The 23,803-nt window shown below is 34.3% G+C and overlaps 1 protein-coding gene across 1 annotated transcript in view; it reads right to left on the bottom strand.

The window, feature by feature from the left end:
- Window positions 1-7,633: 7,633 nt before the first annotated feature.
- Window positions 7,634-23,803, bottom strand: part of LOC131850347 (dual specificity mitogen-activated protein kinase kinase hemipterous-like) — a 28,941-nt gene continuing 12,771 nt past the window's right edge. The window contains exons 4-16 of the mRNA XM_059200558.1: window positions 20,117-20,344; window positions 19,400-19,579; window positions 18,882-19,028; window positions 18,206-18,282; window positions 17,324-17,647; window positions 16,776-16,895; window positions 15,736-15,847; window positions 14,966-15,066; window positions 14,226-14,308; window positions 13,855-13,924; window positions 13,560-13,666; window positions 8,783-8,897; window positions 7,634-8,234 (exon numbers count right to left, since the gene is read on the bottom strand). Coding sequence (XP_059056541.1) covers window positions 8,150-8,234; window positions 8,783-8,897; window positions 13,560-13,666; window positions 13,855-13,924; window positions 14,226-14,308; window positions 14,966-15,066; window positions 15,736-15,847; window positions 16,776-16,895; window positions 17,324-17,647; window positions 18,206-18,282; window positions 18,882-19,028; window positions 19,400-19,579; window positions 20,117-20,344 — 1,749 coding nt within the window. The 3' untranslated portion in view covers window positions 7,634-8,149. The remainder of the gene's footprint in view (window positions 8,235-8,782; window positions 8,898-13,559; window positions 13,667-13,854; window positions 13,925-14,225; window positions 14,309-14,965; window positions 15,067-15,735; window positions 15,848-16,775; window positions 16,896-17,323; window positions 17,648-18,205; window positions 18,283-18,881; window positions 19,029-19,399; window positions 19,580-20,116; window positions 20,345-23,803) is intronic.

Genomic DNA, 23,803 nt, shown 5'->3' on the forward strand with positions numbered 1-23,803 from the left:
TTCAAAGAAACTCAACAACGCAGTATTTGAATATTTTTACCAAAGGAACCATTTGAAACTAACTTATTTATTGCTTTTTTATAAAATAAGACATTAATGTAGATATCTTGCGAATTAAATCGCATAGTTGGCTCAATACGGACCGTTTCACAGTTAATTTAAATGACGTACTAGTCAAAATTAAAAATTGTTATCATATTGCTTTCACCGATATAATTTTGTAATTACCTAAGCAATATTTTATTTATATTTGTTAATACTTAAGATTTAGAGTTTATAAAGGCATCTTGTGAGGAATGTGTAGCCTACCATGACGGTAGTCTTTAGGGGATAAGATGGTATAGTGATAAGATTTTTTTCATATTTATTTAATAATCACAAATGTTTTATAGCTGCTGTATCTTACCAGAGTTATTGTACCTTACAAGTTATGATTGAAATAGTTTATAGAACCCTGCATTAGACGTACATATATACGGAAAACTTCATTGTATTGTCGAGTTTTTTTAACTATTCTAATGGCCCTACCGAATGATAGGGGCCGAGTGCAGATGGCACCCTAAATCCGCGGAAGGACTTATCGAGAGGCTGAAGGCCAACTCCTACCATTTATTGTCGAGAGGGAGAGACGCAAGTATAGGACGTCTTTATTATCTCTTATGTTTGGTATGAACCCAATGTTAATTAATGAATACTATTCAATGTTTTCAACATTAAAAAGTCAATATAGATAATGACACATGTGTAAATTTGTTAGTAATAATGTAGGTTGGATAGTAAGCCTCCGCAGACAAGTTAATATACGAATAAAAAAATAAAAGTATGAAATTGTATGCTACATCGCAAACGAGTACGTACAAGTACTCAGATGGGCCGAATCCTTAGTTGTCACAATCGTGATATAAAAAAAGTACGCAACACTGATGAAATCTGTAAACATGGTATAAATTCTTATTCGACTGCGGAGTCTATAGTCGCCGTTATAGTTGTCAGATTTAATTGTCTATTATATGATGAAATGTCTATTTATTATAAATTTTATAGTTGTGTTTTTGTAATCTTTTATTTAATGTTAAACCGTATGTAATATACGTAATAGTATTTAGTAATACTACACTTCTGTAATTGAGTAATGTAACACGTAATTTACAATGATAAAATAGACCCCACATTTCATATATAGTTCTTGCTCATATAGATAGGTAGCTGTATTTATAGAAATAGTTAATAGTTGATACCTATGCAATCTTGTAAAATTTTCTCAAGTACTTTAAGTGCGCAAATCAGCGCTTGAATACTACAACAAAATGTAACTTTTTTTTATCCCGGATTTCATCCGTACAAAAATTTTTAATCAAATCAAAGCTTTCATGTCCTATGTTATGTAATGTATGTAATATGTTATCTAATTTATTTTATTGTTCTTTATATTATAAGTGTTTAATTGTTTTAATATTATTTATAATATATTGTATAATTATCACGAGAGATAATTGAATTGTAACGCACATCAGTTTTATTATAATTCAGTCGCCAAGTAGCGTAGAGTAATTTTTTATATAAATTAGAATATTAGTGATTGATCGCCTCCGAAGTGTGATTTTTATAAATAAGCCTGTTTTGTTTATTAGGTATGTATACCTATAGATATTTTCTAAATTAACATTCGTGTTGAATATTTGTGAATTTGATGTTGGTAATTTAAGTCTGTTTATTGTTATTTATGAATTGATTAATTTATTATTTATTTGGTTCCTATTTAAGAAATTCGTAGTGCCTGCTTCAATATACCAAAGAATGTGTTACGATGACTTTTTGTTTGTTTTTATTGTACATATACTATGTACTATGGTATTTGTTTTAGTAACTACTGTTTGTAAAGTTAGAAAAGCTTTTTAAATGTTACCATAAATTCCAAAGTGACGCCATAGTGAGTGAGTGCACAACAAAAAATAACTATATAAATATTGACACTTTTTAAAATTAATCATAAGTAGGTAGTCCCTGGCACAGCCAAAAGATTTTAGTATCATACAGAAATGTTTAGATTTGTTTTTTTTTTAATAGATAACTACTGATAATCGCAGACATTTCAGTTTTAGCTATACACAAATACGTTTCACACCTTGTCAAACCTACTTGTGTGTATTTAAAATTAAATACACTAAGTTCGAACATTACTAATGCTTTGCCAATTTTTGCAATAGTATAATATTGAAATTTTCATCGTTAAATTGTAGCAGTAATAGTATGTAATAAGTACTTTATACTCCGTCATACTCATGCGCGGGATGTGGGACGTATGGAGGGGTGGGGGGACGAGTTTTTGCTTCGGTATGGCATCTCACGCGCCAAGTTGTCGGACTATAACATTCTCTATATTCCAATAGATACTGTTAGCTTATGCTTATTTACCGGATTCAATATGTACAAAATGAAATATTATTTTAAAGTAATAAAGCCTATTTTATTTTAATGTTTTTTTATTTGCAAGCAATTTCAAGGGTCCTCTACACGGTCCATCCCATGATTAGTCGACCTGATTTCTTACTTCTTCCTCATTCTATCATCCCCACTGATGCCCGTCAGCGTATACCGTTAGCGCAGGCGAGCTCACCATACTATATTCACACCTAAATATACCTATACATCCTAAACATAGATATATTTCAAATGTCTGTACCAACAGATTGATATAATTACAAAATAAAACAACAGAATAAACTGATTCGCTTTATTACAATACACATTAAAATAATAATTATTGCATTAAAAAAAAACAAGTTAATCGTTGTTTATTTAAATATATATCTTTAAATAGTCTCGTCTTATGCTAAGGCTTGCACGTAAAACTGCGTGCGGACTAGGGAACGCTACACTACGCGGAGCGGCGGTCGAGCTCATACAGGACTTAGAAGACCACAAGTTGAGACCATGTGGGCAAAGTATTAATACTTAGTACATGCTGATCTTTTTTTCGACTACTCTAATGCTGTTAGCCGCAGGTGGCCTTTACAGCTTCACCTGACGATAGGTGAACAAATGTAGTTGGCATTCTAAACCAAAGGAAGGACTTATGGAGCGGCTGAAGGCCAACTCCCGCCTATATATACTGATCGTCTTAAACCAGCCTTATCTGTATCGTAAAAATAATCGGATGTTACGATACTCGTCATAACGAGTATCGGTTATTTTCATTTATAATTAATGACATCCGATAATACAAAAATATAACATTTGAGATTTTTTGTATATTAAAAGAGTATTTGCAGTTGTCTATCTGTGCTTCACAATATTCTAAAGCGATACAAAAATGTGCCAAATAATTTTAATTAAGTTACAATATTGTTGATTTTCTCTCAGTGCAAAATGAGTTTTTTATTCATCTTTACATGATAATAAAATAAAGTATTACAAACTTTATTGTCATTTTTTTATGTCATTTCTAACAACTTACATACAATACATAGTATTGTAATTATATGAGTGACAGTTGTTGACATTATATTAATAATTCTTTTTACTTAAATTTTTCCTTTCACTAGTGTCGTTTGACCGCCGGCTCCAGACGCCCGACGTGGGGCACGCGTGCTTTTAATCACAAACTCTTTACCTCCACAATGGATAGGTTTCGTAATGATGCGAAATGACTACATTAGCAATACTGAGTATTTTACTTAATATATTTATTTAACTTGGGAAATGGCGGCTTCATATCTTTTTCTTCTAAATGAATCGTTCTTTCAAGGTTCTTTCTAATCTACCAGTACTTAATTTGTAAATTGCAAACTGTTTCACTCCTTTTTTATTCAAATACCTTAAAAGACCGATTGATTTAATCGATTAATCGATTGAAACAAACGGAAGTGGAAATACGTTTTTAATTGGAAAATCTGTTACATAATATTTTTTATACAAAAATACTAGGTAAACGATTACCGTAGAATACTAACACCTAAAACAAGATGTCAGGTCCTCCTTGCCAACCTCAAAATAAATATAAGCCTATGATTTCAACAAAGTCTAATTACAAAATCTATCCATTATGGAGTGATCAAGCACAATACAAGGGGGAACATAAGCAAACGTGATCAGGCAATACGACGCAATCGCACGTAACCACGTTTCAGCCTATCGCATACGAAAATTATATTAAGAAAATTATGAACAATTATTCTTATTGAGAAAATAAATGTACAAAAATTATTTTGCAGGAAATTAAGAATTAATATTTTTGAATTCATGTCTCTTGTTACCGAGAGAATAAGTGTATTGTATTTATAAAACTATACTATATTAAACTTCATTCAAAGATGTTTATAATTGTAAACATTATAAAAAGCGACATAAGTATACTATAATGTATAATTTTACGAGTTGATTCGTGACCAGAATAAGGAATAATATTTATTCAAGTAAACTTCAATTTAAGCACTTTTGCATAGTATTCTTTTTAATCTACCATTCATTGACATTGTAATTTCAGTCAAGAAAAATGAGTAAGAAACTTGCCTGTTGCTCCTTTAATATTTACATTTTAGGTCAAAATATTAGATATACAATTGGTTGAATGACACAGATAATCTTTACATAGTATAAATTACTTTAGACATTTTAATTAATTAGGTAATGGATTTTAATGCAGTTTTTAACAATAGATAGAATGAGTCAAGAGGAAGGGTTATATGTATAATACATGCGTCGAGAACAAGCTGAGAAATCCAAGTAATTGTAATGCATCTACGCAAAGTCGGGAGTCGCTAGTTGTTTTATAATGAAAGATAAAATGATAATATTTTTAGTACATCGACGAATATCGGAAGCTTATAAAAAATCATATATATATTAAATTATAAAATGAGTACAACTTTCTAAACATTCAATATCTTAAATTTAGTAGTTTAGTATTTTTTTTCCTATTTAATCATAAATTGAAGGGAAGTGTTAGTGGCACCTGTCTGTGTAAGGCCTAAATATATTTGGTGATGTTAAGTTGTAAGAGTGGAAATAAAATAAATTAATATAAAGTATTTAGTATTTTACTGTATAAATATTCTCTTGATATTATCAAGAGAACATTTGTACAGTTGTGTCGTATGCGATAGGCTTTATATTATACAATTCGCTATTCGTAACTCCTCAACCATTGACGATCTAAAAGCAATAACAAAATACGATTAAACTATAGATTTGGTCGAAACTAACATAAATTACATTGTACATTTATAATTACTTTTAATATATAAGCAGCATAATTTATAATATTCTAATACAATATGTATAAAATATATAAACTAATTTCATCTATTATATTTCTACGTTACACGAAGAAAACCTTTAGTATCGAAAAACAAAATTCGACTTAAATACATACTGAATTCAGGGTTCAAATTTTAAAATCATATCACAAAAAAAGCGTACGCTCACAATTTTAATGTTATATTCAAGCAATTAAGTCGAAATTCGTTTGTTGATACGAGAGACTCTCCTCGTGATACGTAGACGAAAGTAAAATATTTCCGCAAAATTATTGTTACGTAATGTCTCTTATACAATAAATATATATATAATACACGATATTTACATTTGTTTGCACTATAATCGTCACTATAAACAAGAATCCTTACAACAGTCATGTGACCGTCCGGTACGTTAAAGCAAGCGGAAACGTGTGAAACCAACCAATCGCACTTCATAAACTAAGTATGTGACCATAACAAGTATATAATAATACCACTTTGGTTTTTTTTTACCATTAAATTGGCGATTAATAATATCTAGTGTGTAAGGATCGTAGCCTTGGCACTCATCTGTTGTTTCTACCTAACCCCAATAGATTTTCCATGAAAATAAATATAGTTTTTGTCATAAATATACACACATTTCGAGGGCTTAGTCCAAACTTTTGCAGTAACAGTGTTACCAACTTTCAACACTTGTTGCAAAGGAGTCTCTAACGTATAGCCCCAATATAAAATATTCTCAATAAGATAGATAGTTAGAAGATATTGGGAAAGTTTGTCAAAAAATCTCGTAGCTATAGGAGCATTTTTGTACGGGTATGAGATACGATGAGAAACGATTTTTTATGTGATGGCAACCCAGGGTGTGGTAGGTAGAAATGTACAATCAGAGGAATGCCAAATGCTCCGATACAAACGTATATCTTATGCCTTCATAAAGTTCATCATATATTCACAACGGTTTGCAGTTACGCATATTTTAACTATTTACATAATTTTCAGAATTCAATTTTATAAAAAAAAAGACAAATAAGTGAGAAGCTAACCCTATGTTGCCAGGGTCCCGATTACCCTAAATAATCGCAATTCTTCCTTAGGGGCCATTTATAAATTACGTTACACAAATGTAATGCTTTTGGTGGGGACTATTCTGACGTCACATAATTTGCAATCCACTATAAAAATATTTTTAAGCTTTTCTTAAGATCAAATTTGCTGTATTTTGAAATATGCCGCCACAAAATTAATGAACCTTCCAACTCTTGTTACACTTTGTCAATTCCTTCCCTCTCCCCTTAACATAAGACGTAATTTATGGATGCCCCCTAATTCAAAATAGTTCCATACAATCAGACTTAAGAAAATAATTTTATAAACCTTGTAATGAATGAAAAAAAAATGAATGTACCTAATGTACCGTATGTGACCCTTATAACCCTACACTGAAAGAACTGAACGTGAAATTTGTGCCATAAAATGAATGAGTTGTGTTGTGTATTTAAATCTAATAATACCCTCACAGTCAAAATTAGAGATATGGCACCAACGGTGGTATAATGAGTTCGCCTCATTATAAAGGTTCATTACACTATACCATTCTCTCTCAACCTCAGTATTGTGACATTTGTGAAGGCTGCGTCCAGTATTACAAGTAATAAAAACCCGATCAACGTCTCAAAGGAAATAGAAATAATCTTTATTCAAATATTGTTTCTATTTCCTTTGTTTCAAAGGTTGATATGATCACTGGTCAGTATGCCTTATACATCTAGGGTTGTCACACAAATATACGATATCTACCTCAAGGCAAGCGATTACTATCATACGAACCTCTAACATCGCCAACCCTAACCATGCCCGTCTAGGGGCGCTACAATCTTGACTTCACGTCTTGACTTGCAACATCGACGCTCACAATGCTCAAGATTTCTCATACCGTTACTCCCTATAACCCAGATGGAGTAATCAGAGGCTTTCTCTACTATCGACATTATGGTGAACGCAACACTTAATATACAGTAAGACCCCACTTAACGCTGGGGATACATTCCAATAAGTTCCAACACTAAAAGAAACAGCGGTCACTGAGGCTATGATTATTTTCTTCGGAATTACTACTATCAATATTATTGTTATTAGAAAGACTAGCTGCTGTTTCTTGAACTATTTCCTTGACGTCTTTCCGTTATGTTCCAAATTCCTGGGTTGAAATAAAGGAGCTGTAAACTGAAACAGCGTTAAGCGGGGTCTTACTGTATCCACATTTCACTGAGTATATTTGTAGTTATATTTTGTTAGAGATTATCACTAAATGTCTAAAACCAGTATACTGCGCCGATCGGTCGCACCGACCTGTCCTACACGAAGCCAACAGACGAAATTGCCAAGTAAATTAATAAACCTTGTCGATTGTGCGCTAAATCGGGTCCGCAGATTAATAATTATCAGCCAATTTATATTAAATAAGCTGATTTTTTAAATTAGCGGGTCGTAGTTTTTGCCTATATCGATTACCCGCTCTATACACAAAGTAGGCCAAAAGACCCCGCTTCCCAGATTCCTACAGAATCGAAGCATTCGGTCTAGTCAGTACAAAGATAACGTTATGCGATAGTCAGCCTTAAATGTGAATATACGTACAGTCTATTTTTTAATAAAGAGTCCGTTTTTACTGTACCCGACAAGTCGTTTGAGACTGGGCAAATGCGGAGTATTTTATGCAATATCCACCGCACACACATCAGATAAATATATTATACAGGCGGAGTACATTCGAAGATCGAACCGTAATGTCGGATGCGATGTTTTCATAATGCTACCGCCAGAACTTGGTGTGGCGGGTTTGGTGAGTATGGCGAGTGTGACGGGCGAGGCGCGCACGAGGCGGGCGGGGCGCGGGGGCAGCGCTAGTGGTGCGGGCGCGGCGGCGGTGCGCGCGGCGGCAGCGGAGACGCGGGCACGCTGCGCGTCTCACTGTTACTGTGGCCCCACCTTTACACACGCGTTCGTGTACAATGTTTGTAAAAATATCACATACTAGATTTACGGATTTAGAAAAATAATCTGTCAGATGTAGTTTTATTTTTATAAAAACAAATTATTTCCAATTTTTACCAGCCCGTATAATAGATCTTTATATAGGTATTAAGGTAATTATATACCTCACAATAGCTACCAAATCCTTCTATCACCGAAGCACAGCAGCCAATTTCAAATTCAGTATTATGAATTTGCACAGTTTAAGGATATTTTTATATAAAAAAAAAGTAATCTTGCATAGGAAATAATTTGAAAACACCATATTAGATTGTTTATAACAAGTATTAATTAATACTTGCACTATGGGTGTCACGTTGTCATATGACGACCTTGATACCCCTGGTCTAAACACCTGCGCCCATCATGGTGACATTACCAGAAATTTACCACGATGGAGTCTTGACGATAGACTGCGTGTACGTTAACCCAATAGAGTATTCTGATACTAATGAGGTCAGTAATACCCAACCCCCAGTATTTGTAGATAGTGAGGTACTGACCTGTGCTGCAAGTGATGCGGGTGGTGGAGCGGGTCCCGCCTGGCTGCAACGTGAGACCAGTTGACATACCCGCTGAGCCGCCGCTTGAGCAGCCCCGCGAGCGAGTGCAGCCAGCCTGCGACCAACCAACCCACAATGTGCTCACCGCCCGACACCCGCTACACGCTACCCGCTACCGGCCACCCGTTGCGGTATTATATACTACGCTCGCTTTGTCCACTCCGTTAAAACTCTTTGGTTTATGTGACATTTCAATATTATATTTAATTGATACAGTTAATCGTTTAATCGTTATCATAATAAAAGTCGTTCAATTAAAAGATTGCAATATGAATTAATTAATTTCATTCTAGTATATTTGAATTTATTATTACATAAGCCCTTTATATACATACCCTATCCATTGTTAGTTTTTTAGGGTAATATATGTTTATGCTTGCCATAAGATATGCTTTCAATCTGAATTTTAAATGTGTTCATAAAATTTTTACGCTATTGTTATTTGTAGGCAAAATATTAATTACTAAATATTACAGCGTAATTAAGATAGAAGAAAAGCAATAAGAATACAATTAGTTGCAAGCTTTTTGTTGGAATGCCAATTATAATCTACATAATTCAGTATTTAATACAATCGTATCACATTATTTTAATATCACAGACAAAAGCATACTATTAATATAACAATACAAGTTTTTTTTACAAACTTTTCAGAGACTAATTAATGGCTGGTGATTTTATATTTGATATCTTTCAACTAAATATAATCACGTTTAGAACCAAAGAGTTCCATCACACGTTTGATACCCGACATATATGGATGCATGTGAACAGCGAAGCTACGTCTGATATAATGTAATGAGTGATGATGACGGAACCGTCACTGGATGCCGCGCCAAGCTGGGTTATGTGATTTATTTACATAGCGCATTCGCTAACATACACAAGAAATATAATTTTGGATTAATTCTATATTATGACAAATAAGTTGATGGAATGTGGGAACTACATATTTGAACAGCACTACTAATATATACTACCAATATGTATTACCAACGGCTATCGCAATGATAGCCGTTGATAATACCTAAGAGATTTTTATATAATTGGCATTGCATACGAGCCAACGTCCCATCTAACGGTAAGTGGTAACCGTCGACTATATACAATACCACTTACTACGGACAGCACGTCCTTCATATCTTCTTATATTGGAAGATAAGATGTTATGGCTTCATAGGCTGTGTTTCACTGCCCAATATCATCCTCCAATCAAAAAACATATAATTTTGTAGTTGGTTGTGTGAGACCGATGTACCTAGACGGCTTACGTAATCTGTATCATGTAATTTCACTGCCTGCAAACTGGGACACAGCTTGTGAAACAAGCTGGTCGCGACTGAATTAGATGAGAATTCTCTAAGGGAATCAGAAAGAGAAATATATGGTTTGCCGATGCTTATTGGCTTTCCTTTTGCATTACAATATCCATAACAGTGAACTGTATTAATTATTGAAGGAAGAAAAGATATATTATAATATTCAAAAAGGTGAGTGTTGGCGATATAACAATACCCCAGAATATAAGACTCCCCCAAGAACACAAGTAGCTACAGATTACTGAATAATTTGGAACATTTTATTAATTTATTCCCAATAATTGACAAAATGTAGTTAGTTATATACATACATATAAATGTACTAGTAGTAGAAATTTCCTTTTGATATTTACTATACTTTACTAACTCTTTAAAATATTATTTTAATAAAAATATCAGTATATTATATACTCTTTATGTATGTATAAAGAGTACATAATATACTGATATTTTAACGTTAATTTACTGTTATTTAAATATTTTATTCCTAAAAACATTAATAATGATTCTAATCAAACATTCTTGGCGTTTATAACCTTTTAAAACCACACAACCCTTATTACACAAACATATACGTATATAGCCTTTATTAGCTGGGCATTAAGATCGTGTTTAGTGTAGCGAGGCAAATGACAGCAATGGGCAGGCGATGTGGGACGCGTGAGGACAGCGGCAAAGCACAGGTTTGCGAATTTGACAACATTCTGATCGAACACGCCAATGGTTGTTTGTACAATATAATTTTGGATCAAATGTTCGTCAAATACGCCGGTGTACAGATATTATACTACACATTTGAACAAATGCTTGTAAATATTTCCTCATAGAAAAACGATATTACAAATAAATACATTATTAATTTGATACTTAAAATTACATGTATAAAAAATATTACTACGAAAGGTTGTAGATATTACAGATTTATATAAATATTTTAACCACATTTGTTCAAATGTTGTAAACATTACAAGATATACATAAAAATGTTCACAATAGAGTCTGTAAGATAAAATTTTGAGAAGAACAATCAAAACTTAAGCGATACAAGTTAGTTAAAGGTTACAAAATATACATCTACTCGAACCAAATATTTGATTCAATTCTTTGATAAACAGTTGGAAACGCTTGAAGACGTAAACAGAATTTATATTTCCAGCAAAAGCAGAATATCTGCGAAGCACATAGGATTGCGTCTAAAGCAAATTTTTCCCATATTTTTCTGTATTTTTCCAAAGAAATATTTACACAATGAAGTGATTTTGTGACACATACAGTAAATGAAAATGATGGGATGAGATACTGAGGTAGTGAAATGATTGTAGTGTATTTTTTTTTATAAAAAAGTGCGTAAAATAAATCGAACTGAGCAACACGAATACAGTCGATATTATTAACAAGAAAATTATTAAAAACAAAAAACATTTAGAAAAATATATTTATCTAAATTACATTTATTGATAAAACAAATATATTATTTTTAAAAAATATGTCATATATTAAATATTTGACAAAATATGTTTCTCATATTCAGTTCAATTTACTATGTACTAATTGAGGCACGAGCTATTTTTTTTATTAAATCACATCGGCAGATCAAAAGATCCGCTCTTCAGAAGGAAGATCAAAAATGGCTACGATATGAAACAGAATTGCAACAATACTTTGAGTAATTAAGCAACTATCATTGTCAACCATTTCTCGTCCTACGCTGGGCACAGGTATAAAATAATATTTACCTACTATTACAAATGATGCTGTCTGCGCATCCAATCTAATATTACAAATGCAACAGTGAGTCTGTGTGTTTGTTACTTCTCACGAATAAACGGAATTAAATTTGCCATAAAGATATACTATATTACAAAGATGAAAATAGAGTATAGTTCTCGGGTGAGATCGTGAAATTATATGAGGAAAACTATCATTAGACAATTTTATCTACATAGTAGAAGCTAAAACAATAATTGTTAGAGATTTTTTTCTCTGTATTTTTTGTCTGTCTGTACGTTTGGGTGCGCTAATATTAAAAACCAATTCGATTTCTCTACCATCTCTGCTTAGTTGGCGACCAGATGACGTTGTTTTACCTTAATGAAAATTATGGAGTTAACATCGACAGCAATACTAATACACTACTTATTTACAGTTTGTTTGTACGTATGTATCAACTACAATCATTTCACGAGGACGCATACTAAACGGTGGTTGCGAGTGGCAAGCGCAGCGTCTGCACAGTCGACACTACTGTAGTCATAGGCTGGCTGCCCTCTGTCACGTACATTCTAATATTGTAACATAAACGTCATGTCCCATATACTTATAACTTTAAAAACAAATAAATAATATTAGACAATTTTATAAAAAAAAACATGATTCCTTAAAAGGCGAAAGTAACATAACCTGTGGAATAAGTGCATAGTTTTTCGCATCTATAAAATAATGAATTTCAACTAGGGATAGACATACTATAAATCTATAGACAGAAAAAATAAACAAATTTTTTAGTAACTTAGAATTATTTTCTAGATTCTGTATCTATGTGAGGTAACTATGCAAATACATAGAATAAAACAAAGTATAACGAGATTTCTTGCCTCACATTTTTAACAATTTTTAGGGAACTATTATAATTTCTATACAAAAAAAATTTTAACTATAGTGATAAAAATTAATTTTAGTTATTGAATTGTTTTGTGCTTTTCTTTAGAGCTATTTTCTTAAATTGTAAGAAAGTGACATAACCATATAATAGTTCTTTTACTTTGACAAGTGAGTTACTACATACTACATACTTAAAAAAAAAGGTAACAAATAAAATAATATTTTTAAACAAACGGCCACAACTGGTAAAAACCACCATTAAAAGGAAAAGAGTACAATCTGCAAAATGAAATCTATAAGATGTATTAGATCAACTAAATATACATTTTATAGCCTTGTGATAAGAACCAGTTTTATATATTTGCAGGCCAATTATCTTCTAGTAGAATCCAATTACTTTTACAAAAAACATTAACCTGTAGCGATATTTGTAACTACAAATTATACTTGTAACAACAAGTATAGTATGTAGTTACAAATATTGCTTTTTAGTTACTTAATTTGTAACTTGACAACCTCTTTAACGGTCAATTTTTGAAACCAACTACAATCGATTGACATTGAAATCGATATTGAGATAGTAGAGCAGACTTCTTTAATAATAATGTCGGGATAAATATGACCCTTGGATACAACCATACAATTTATACGCGCAGTAACTCGAAAAATATAGGTAGAAAAAATCGCACTTAAAGTGTAAAACTTTAAATTCATTTTCATAAAATTATCTCTTTCGACTTACTGCGTATATGAATTGTGCAGTAGTAAGTCGAGGCATTTTATACTAGTATACTAACCGTGATCGTCGTGGTGAAGTTTGCTGGGTGGAAGCGGCGCCACGTCCGTACGGAACCCATTGCGTATCTCCGCACGTGTCAGGCTTTGACTGCGACCCTCTGATAACCTGCAAGATGACGTAAAGTATATTTTGGTATGTTTCTTTTGCAAATAAGTAATCATTAGATTAAAAGTGGCAACCATTATCTATTACTATAGTGTGGGTTGGAAATCTACACTCATTTCCCTTGCTATTTTTGTGAAAGATCGGCAATCAGTCTTGAAAAGAAAAATATACTGTGTATTTTAGTTTACCTATCATTGAGCAGTAGTGGTGAGGGCGGATGCAGCCGATCGTGCAGTGGTGGTGGATCATCGCCATTTGCTGCAACACAAGTAATTGTGAACTTTGTGATGATAAATATAATTGGCCTGCTTATATTTCTTGGAGAATACTTGAATTCATTTTAAAAATACATAGAAAAAAGTATTATTTAGTTAACAATAGGCACAATCGGCACAATCCATCCTTTGAATAGAGAACACTGGTGTAAAAAAAATAGAAGCTACAATCTTTGGATCTATACATCAGTAAGTGTAATGTATGTATTTTTTTTTTGTTGTCTATGCTATACATTGAAGAAATAACTATGTATAGTATATAAGTTCAAAATAATTAACATTACCTTCATGTCCTAACATGGGGTGTTGCCTACTGGTCCGCGGTGGGGGCTCCGGCGACCTGCCCGTACTGTGTTCTCTGCTTAAACTAAACATAAACAAAATTATTGAATTTTAATATTTATAGCGTTATTCAGTAACAGGCCTACAAATTCCCTTTTTTATTTGGTAAATAGTATTTATTAACAAGATGAAATTATGCGCTATAAGTATAAACATTAATACAGATTACTGAATATAGACCACATTTATAGAGTACACATATCTATTACCTTTTATTACATTACCTTTTTTTATTATTACATTTCTGGAAGCAGTCGTAGACAGTATATATAAATAGTAATATATTAATCTGGAAGATATAAAACTCTAGTTTTTATATCCACTTCTTAGAACGTATTTACTTACTATATATGTACAACATATGACAATTAGCACATGTAAAGTTATAAATGAAAATACAATATTTGACCGCGTTCTAATCAAATAATCTTATATTAAAAAATAATAATTTTCTAAGACTTGTATTTTGTTGAGACTTTTTAACAATGTCTGAATAATGCGTAATTGCCACTTCAGTATACACTCAAAATATCGCAAACCTGGTACAACTCAATAATTATAAACATTAAAAAATCCACACTGATGTTTGAGCTTTATAGTTGAATTTCTAAAATTTTAATTTTTGTGTTAATTTAATATAGTACTAGGTGTGTGATATATACATATATTAAGACTGTCTCACCTTCTGTGCCTAGGTGTGGAGTGCAAGTCCACTCTAGACCGCCTCTGTTGACTTTGGTGGTAAAACCGTTGTAACACTATGGGACTTGTGTTGCCAGAACTCTGAAAACGATATTTATATTTATTAAAAAAAAGCATTCAATATGTAAATAGATGTATTGTTGTAATACACAATAATGATATATTGACTTCTTTGTGTCGTTTGAGAAGCTTGATCGTGCTAAATTTCAACGGGTCGCTTTGTCAAAGTGGTCGAGTGGAATATTTTTCACTACTGTAACATACATGTTTGATGCACAAATTTCGAAAGCATACTGAAAAAGTTGCCTAGCGTGCAGTTCTATCCAATAACAACCATAGACAAGCGAAATAACGTCGCTGTCAACTGTGTGATTGTAACCAATGGCAGGCATGGAAACGTTTTCAGCATGAATAGGAAAAGAACAATTTCATTGTGATTCAAGCGTAGACTCGTACAAGCAGTACTAATAATAATAACTCTGGATAATTCACACAACGCTATCTAATCTCAAGCTAAGCAGAGCTTGTATTACGCATACTAGACAACTTATAGAAATACTTAAATACATTTTTTGCACATACATACATAATTAGACAACACTCAAATACAAACAATAAATACTCATGAATACAAATATTTGTACCGATGAATCGAAACCGCAACCTTCGGCAGTGAAACGGGTCTAAACCGCTAGACCACCAAGGCCGTGGCCTATATATACAAATTTAAAAATAGAATGCAATAGTTACGGCAGGCGAGGCGGATGTGAGGGATGTGGCGGAGGCCGCGGGCCGCCAGCGACTGTCGGCGGACGGGCGGCGCACGGGCGGCGGCGGCGGCGACGCACTCGTCTCTATGGTCCTGCGGGCCCAGTGTACCACTTATATTAAACTACCGGCCTGCTATACGGTTTGTTTCCAGGTGGTATATAGCCATACTAGATTTCACGTGAGCAAATTCGAAGTAATTGCTGCTACATATACTTAATGAGTTAAACAGGATTAATATATATACTTTATTACATATATAAACATTAATAAACAAAGACAGTTATACAAAAATGTGAAGTTAAACAAGGACAGGCTTATCTCTGCCAGAGATCTCTTCCAGCCAACCTAACGCTGTGACAGAGGTGGTAATTAGCGGGCTACGATAATGCTCGAGTTTTTGGAATAACCATATTTTAATGTATATTTAAAAAAGACATACACACACTTACTAAATATTTAATTAATTATTAAAACTACAGCAATACATAATTCCTACAGCCCCATTTTAACATTGCACCGCTTGCCATTGACAGGGAATTCATCCCCACACGCTAGAACCGAAGTGGTCTCGGACAGTGCGGTTTCCTCCCGCGTATACTTAGATTATGGAATGAACTACCGACTGATGCTTTCTCGAGAGACTACAGCAAAAAGAGTATATTATTATTAAGGTTTCCTAAGGGTCGGCAATACACACGTGACACCCCTGTTGTCTCAGGCGTCCATAGATTACGATACGTGTGCTTGTTTGCCACCATCGTAGTTTTAAAAAAAGAGCTTATACTGTGAGTACTAAATAAATCAACTGATTGCTTGTAACTTGTGACAAGTAAGGTTATATATAGAGACAGAGCCTGGAGATCTGTAGTACTGGTTTCGACCAAGTTCAGACTCCAGACTCTCACAAGGAATAACTTGTAAGTTTTTTTTATATATTGTAAGTTTTCTTGTGAGCAGTAAATATATGTGAGGTGTTATATGTGAGGATTATTATATGTAAAAATTGTTATGTGAGGTACCTGCGACGCGCATAGGGCGAGTATCCGCTGTAGTCCTCGAGGCTGGTGGGCTGCGAGCCCCCCGCGCCCCCCGCGCCCGGCCCCGCCCCCGCCGCCATCCCCGCCACGCCCCACCGCGCCCTGTGCAGTACACGCGCACTCAATACATGCTTTATTTATTATACCATCTCAATTACAACATTTAAAAGGTTTTTTAATACTTTGGTATTTAATATACATTAACCAGGTCTTAACACGAATAATTTTATGGAAAGTAAAGGTACGTGACAACGGCGGCTGGTGCAACCTTTATTTACTCGTGTTAAGACCCGGTTAATAATTTAAATAATTTAAAACAAGCACTTTATAACAATTGAACCTAACTTGATTAAACATTACCTTCGCTAAAACCGATTAGTAGTTATATATAAATTACCTTAGACAATTAACACAGCGCCATCTAGTCCCACAGTAAACAGAGCTTGTGTTATGGGTACTAGACCACCGAGGCCGTTAAATAATAAATATGAATTCTAATATATATCTAAAGCTTAATAAACAGTACTCACCTTTGTGGTGTGGGTGTGATCTGTTCAGGAGGCCAGTATTGCGAAGTGGTGACGAAGTTGCGAACGGGCTGCGGTGTAGTGGGCGGCTGCGGATCCAGGCCGTTAAGTGGTGCGGGGGCGGGGGCGGAGGCGGGGGCGGAGGCGGAGGCGGGGGCGGCGCGGAGCGGCGTGGGGGGCGCGGGCGGCGAGGGGGGCCCCGCTTCCGCCGCCGACAGTGACGCGTACCACGACTCCACCGACACAGTGCTCTTGGCGGACTTCACCACGAACGGGTGCTCCAGTAACTTTGCGTATTTAGGTCGATACCTGTAGTTTTTCGTGAGGCTGAAAAGAGAAGAGTCGCATTAATAGAATATAGAGCAGAAATCAGTGTGATTGGCGTAATGCTGCTTGTGGGGACTGGTCTGCTCAGGTTACGGACACTGATGGTGGTGGTCATTAGATTTTCCCAAATTTTAATTGAAAATTGAAAGTGTTGTTTTTTATAAAAATTTACAAGCTCATGTGAAAAGAATAAGAAATAGTTTCTTGTCAGTTCATCTTTGCTTGAAAGCACTACGAACTGATTAAAACAAATATTATAAGTAGGAATTAGATTTTTTATGTGTAATGGATAAACTCAAAAATACTTAACCGATTTTAAATTAGAAAACTACATTCTTAATGAGAATCATGCGTTTAATTTTAATAAAAAATAAATAAAGACCTCTACAATAGTTGCACCCATGCTAAGCTACATAGATTGCACCAATAATATGAACTATTACTCTACACATAACGAGGGTTTCATTATGTGTAGAGTAATAGTTCATATCTATGTAATGTAATATAAATAAATACCATTAAAGCTGAATTAAAATGAAATTCTATGTTAATACATACCATTGTGAGACGAATGATTTGAATTCCGGTGTGAAATCACTATCATCAGGTAACTGTGGTGGGTCGTCCGTAATCACCTGAACAATAAAATTAATATGATTGAGGTGTAATCATTGCGTGCTCTCCTCTTTTCTGTATCAAGCTAGAAACTAAAAGACACGGATTGTAGCATTTTTTTTCTTACTGAATAGCAACCTGATGAAAATACCAATCGTAGCTTATTGTCTCTGCCGTAATACTTCACTTTGCCATTTCTATGGATTAGTCCTATATATATATACATATACTTGAACCGTATCACGGACAATATGTTACCATGCGCCCGTAATTTCACTGCCTACAACAGAAATAAATATCACAAAGCAAGCCTGCTTGGAGGTTGAAATAGTAACGCTTTCATACACAGACAAGATGGTGCCCTCAGACTATATACTAGTCGTATCCGTCACACGGAAGTTGGCCTTCAGATGTTCCATAAGTCCTTCCGCAGGTTTGGAGTGCCATCTTCACTCGCCCCCTACCGTCTGGTAAAGCTGGTTGAGTCTGGTGAAAGTCAACTACAACCAACCGCATTAGAGAGAAGTCCGAAAAAAAAGTTTGAAATAGTGAGACAGGATGCGTGGGTAACGCAAACGGCAGTACTAAGTATCCCTCCAGTACATTATATTCTACTCACTTTTGAGAGAACTTCGAAGTCATTCTGGCAATTTCTATACGGGAACACTCCGGTGGCTAACTCGACGAGCGATATACCCAACGACCAGACGTCCGCTCGGATGTCGTAGTCTGGCCGCGACGGGTCCGGCGGGTCTATTCGTTCTGGCTGTAAGCATACATGTTCATATTACGAATTGACTTTGAAAGGGGCTGAGAACCTTATTAAAAAAAAACGGAGTTTCCAAGAAAAGAAAACTATGATTTTGTATATGTAGAATTTAGGACTAAATGGTTAAACGTGAATCCCTATTACTAGAAAACTAAAACAAATTTTTTATCTAAAAAGATTACTCTCTTTTTAGATAACATTTGTTTGTTGTAGTCTCAGGTACAGGTACTAGTTACTCATAATTTAGTCTAAAAAAGACATTGGAATACAAATATTTTGGAAGACACTATTTTGCAAATATTATATCTATTACGCTTCCGCTACGGCTAATCTTTTTCTTATTAGTCTTTTATGAACAAAATACTCACAGCCAAATATGCAGCACAGCCAGCACTCCTCGTCTTGGCCTTGGAATCGACGAGACGGCCGCTGATGCCGAAGTCGCAGAGCTTTACGTTCCCGCGCGCGTCCAGTAAAATATTACTCGGCTTCACGTCCCGGTGGATCACACCGTGTGTATCTTTCAGGTACGACAACGCGTTCACAGTCTGTTAACAACAACACACAGCTCATGAATTGACTATCAGATATTTTTTTATTGCTAAATATATTTATATAATTTCGTTTTATTGTAAACGAAATTATATAAATATTATATTTAGTTTGACAACATTAATTTTTATACAATAATATATATTTTTTCTTTTCAATCATATTTGTACGCGTCGCAGAAGACAGTGAAACTTGCTATCTATTTTTTAAGACCTTTGTAATCTGTGCTTCACAAATAAAGAATTTGAATTTGAATTCATGACTCTTATCCCAAATGATGTAGTCAGAGGCACAGTCAATGTCGATGTGAATGCAACACTTGACATGCCCACATTTCACTACAAATACAATTCATTAAAATCTACGAATAAATATTATTATATACATAGATCACACATAGATCTTAACAATATGGTATGACAATAAAATTAAACAAAGTGATGTACAACAGTCTGCACTAAGCATGGCTGTGTGTATGTGTGTGTGCGTGCATACTTGTGTGTCAGATAATTATTATATATTATTATACTGACCGCCACTGTAACTTTTCCTAATATAGCCTCTGGTATGGGTGCGGCGAGCCGCTTGAGCAATTTGTCGAAGCACGTCTCCATCAGTTCCATGCATATCCACACGTCCGAGTCGGTCACGAAGCAACCAAGACACCGCACTATGTACGGACAGTCGTGGGAGCGCACCACCACGTCCAGGTCCATCAAAATGCGTTTCGTGTCCTCAGAGTTGCCTGACCGGCGCATTTGCTGTTGAAGAAGAGAAATAAAAATCAAACATGGTCTTGCGTTCTATCGATTACCCACACCGTTTTACTTCCGATGATCGCAGATACGATTCCTCGCACGGTGCAATCATTTGTCGTCATAAGTATTGTTTGTATTGATCTCTGTATTTTCTATATATATATATTACGTATGTATTTACAAAAAATGTTTTTAAGCATACCTATCAGTTTTATAGTACTTATTTTTAAAATCACTAGTATCCTGACGACTTAGGCGTAATACCGGTTAGTCAGGGAGAGAAACACCTCAATGCCTACAATATTCACAATTACCTATCTCTTATTTGTTTTTATAATAATATCAACACTTCAACTTTTTCGCTCCCAAAAACTCCCGCTGCCTCCGTTCAATTATCCGTCATCCACTTGTCAATGTCACATAGATTACTTTGGCTCTGGCCTCTGACGTTCCGTTTCAGGTTACATGATTATTGACTTTACCATTTTTAATTAATGGTGCGTCACACGATAGTTAACATATATATACATAGGTAACTGATGAGCGTAGTCATGCTTATCAAAGGATATAGTGTCTACAGGATCATATAACAAATACTAAATTAAATAAACTAAAGATATACATTACTTTCATAACATTGACTATCTTAGTATACTGTCAAAGGTTTACAATCTAAAATCAATACTAACAGAGCTAAGTTTCGGCATGCATTCAGAAATGCACAAAATATAACATAACATATATTAATTTACATAATCCAAATCACCCAAAAACATGAACAACCTTTTAGAGTAACAAACAATTATTTGGCGGTGATTGACTTCTATGATTCAGACTGTAACATATCACCATCACAATGTAAGTTTCCGATCTTATGAACATTGCATTTTTTTTTTTTTTATACCTCCAAAATAGAACTTGTCATTTCTCGTCATGAATATTTTAACGGATAAATTTAACATATCACATTACAAAAGGTAAAACTTAATTACCTACATATATAGAGAAAAAAATATAAAGGGAAAGTAATATTCTCGTGACATAAAATTAGAACAAAATCGCTGCCTGCCTTCACCTAACCAATAGAAAATAACAGGTCAATATTATTCAAGTGGTTCTAATACCCTCAATACTACTACTACTATTTTACTTCGACGATACTCTTGATTTACCAGAGAATTATTTTAATATAACATAATTCATTGAATTTCAGTTATGATTTACTTAATAGTACCATCAGCTCACTGGTCAAGTAATCTATTGCACCCTTTGAACCCTGTACATTTAGGGGACTATAAATGATTGTAGATACTGATCTCAATTTTCTTTACAACACCAGTTTAACATAAACCAAAACCCACTGTTCCAGATTAATGTGAAATAGAAATAATCTTTATTCAAATAAACTCAACACAAGCACCCTTGAGTAGTCAAGTTTTTTAAATCTATCGCTCATTCGGAACGCAGTTTCATCACAAGAAGAATAAACGAGAAACCTGTGTTTTGCTCCTTTAAATAAATATTGATTTACTTATATTTAATTAACAACAGGGATTAGGCATGCGGCAATAAACATAAAAACCGCTACGCACTTAATCTCCGTTCAATCAGACAACATTGACAGCGCTATGAATTTCAAGTTAGATATTTTCTAAAAAACACTGATTTATAAATGATGACAATTATAAATTCTTCAATTTTATAATAAGCCTTTTTTTTTTTACAAAGAAAATATTTTATGACACATTTGATTTCTTTTTCTGGCAAATTGAGTACAGACTCCGGGAGTCCGTTGCAAAACCCTGCGCAATCTCCATAAAACGAATTACCAACTTTCGTTAAACGAACGTGAGTTTAGTAAGCCTACTATTCACTTTATATTTAATCGATGGTATTCGTAGCCACTTCGGCCATCCAACGTTATCGAAGGGCCTCATTCGATATTATCATAACAGTTAACAGCGGGTAATATAATAAAATTAAAATCATATAAAATTTAGTTTGAGATAATTTACATACTTAAAATATGAAAGTTGCCACTGACAACTACACATTACATTTCAACATCATGAATTCAGTCTTTGTTATATTTTCCCGCCTTAAGTTGTATCACTTAATTTTTCACACCAGGTACTAGTCAGCATCTCTGCAAACACGGCTGCCTAGCTAATTAGTGAAATACCTGTTAAAACAAAACATTAAAAAAATGCCACCGCTTGCCCACTATGAGCTACGGTCTCAACAGATCTGGATTTTATTAGACTCAGCCACCGCTTGCCCGCACAAGGAGCTACGGCCTCAAACTGGTCAAATTCTCATTAGACTCAGCCACCGCTTGCCCACACAAGGAGCTACGGCCTCAAACTGGTCAGATTCTCATTAGACTCAGCTACCGCTTGCCGCCACAAGGAACTACGGCCTCCAACTGAAACAATTCAAATATTTAACAACTGGTCATTTTCTCAATGAGGCATTCACCGCTTGCACACGCAAGGAGTTACGGCTTCCAACTAGTCATATTCTTTATGGTACTATGCTATTTTTACTTCAGCCTCAAGTGCTCTACATTGCAACTCAACTATGGGTTATATGCACTCCCATCAAATTTTACTATTACTTTTTATTCTATTACATTTCTTTAAGAACTGGATTTCCTGGTTCCATTTTACTATTTCTCCAACGCTTTAAAGGACTTTATAACATTTAATCATAAGTTCATTCAATTTAATTATGTACCAAATTCGAATTATATATCTGGTTGATATATATCTATCAATTTCTGAACGAACTTGCAATATATTACTACCACATACCCTACTCCTATTATTATCTACCAAATCTTGAGTAGCATCAACAAAAAGCGAGTCGTTCGTTGTACGTCGCATTGAGCACACGCGGATCCCCATTTTCTTCGTGAACTAACGTATACGGAACCATCAGCCGCGATCTCAGCGCAATCATCTCATCAGTATATCATCAAATCTAAATCACCATCATTTACCTTAAAATCCATAAATCGTATTCATAGTCATATGATTATTATATTAATCTCATAATTTCATCAAAGTATTGCAAATCATTTTTCATTGACGTATCAACCGCCCGTTCTATTAGCCATTTTGCTCATAATTCAGCTTGTCATCGATTGTAACTCATCATTGTATCACTAGCATTCCTTAATCTTTCAGATCTATTCGTTCATGTACAACTCTTCACCGCGTATATTTACCGACTATTTTCCATCGAGGTGTATCAAATTTTACCTTGTGGTCGTCCTTACTACAATCTTGCAGTGTAACTATCTTGTACACCTCGAGCGCTTTATTCATAATATTTCAAAAGTGTCTGTATACGGTGTCTGGGTTCTATAAATTAGCACCTCTTCTAATTTCCCATTAATTACAACACATTTTCTAAAATATTCTGCGTATTCGGCTGTAACTTTCTGCTTACTAGCAGACC

Source organism: Achroia grisella, unplaced genomic scaffold (assembly GCF_030625045.1).
Source record: "Achroia grisella isolate CSIRO2021 unplaced genomic scaffold, CSIRO_AGI_Agris_v1 utg754, whole genome shotgun sequence".
Classification (NCBI taxonomy): Eukaryota; Metazoa; Arthropoda; class Insecta; order Lepidoptera; family Pyralidae; genus Achroia; species Achroia grisella.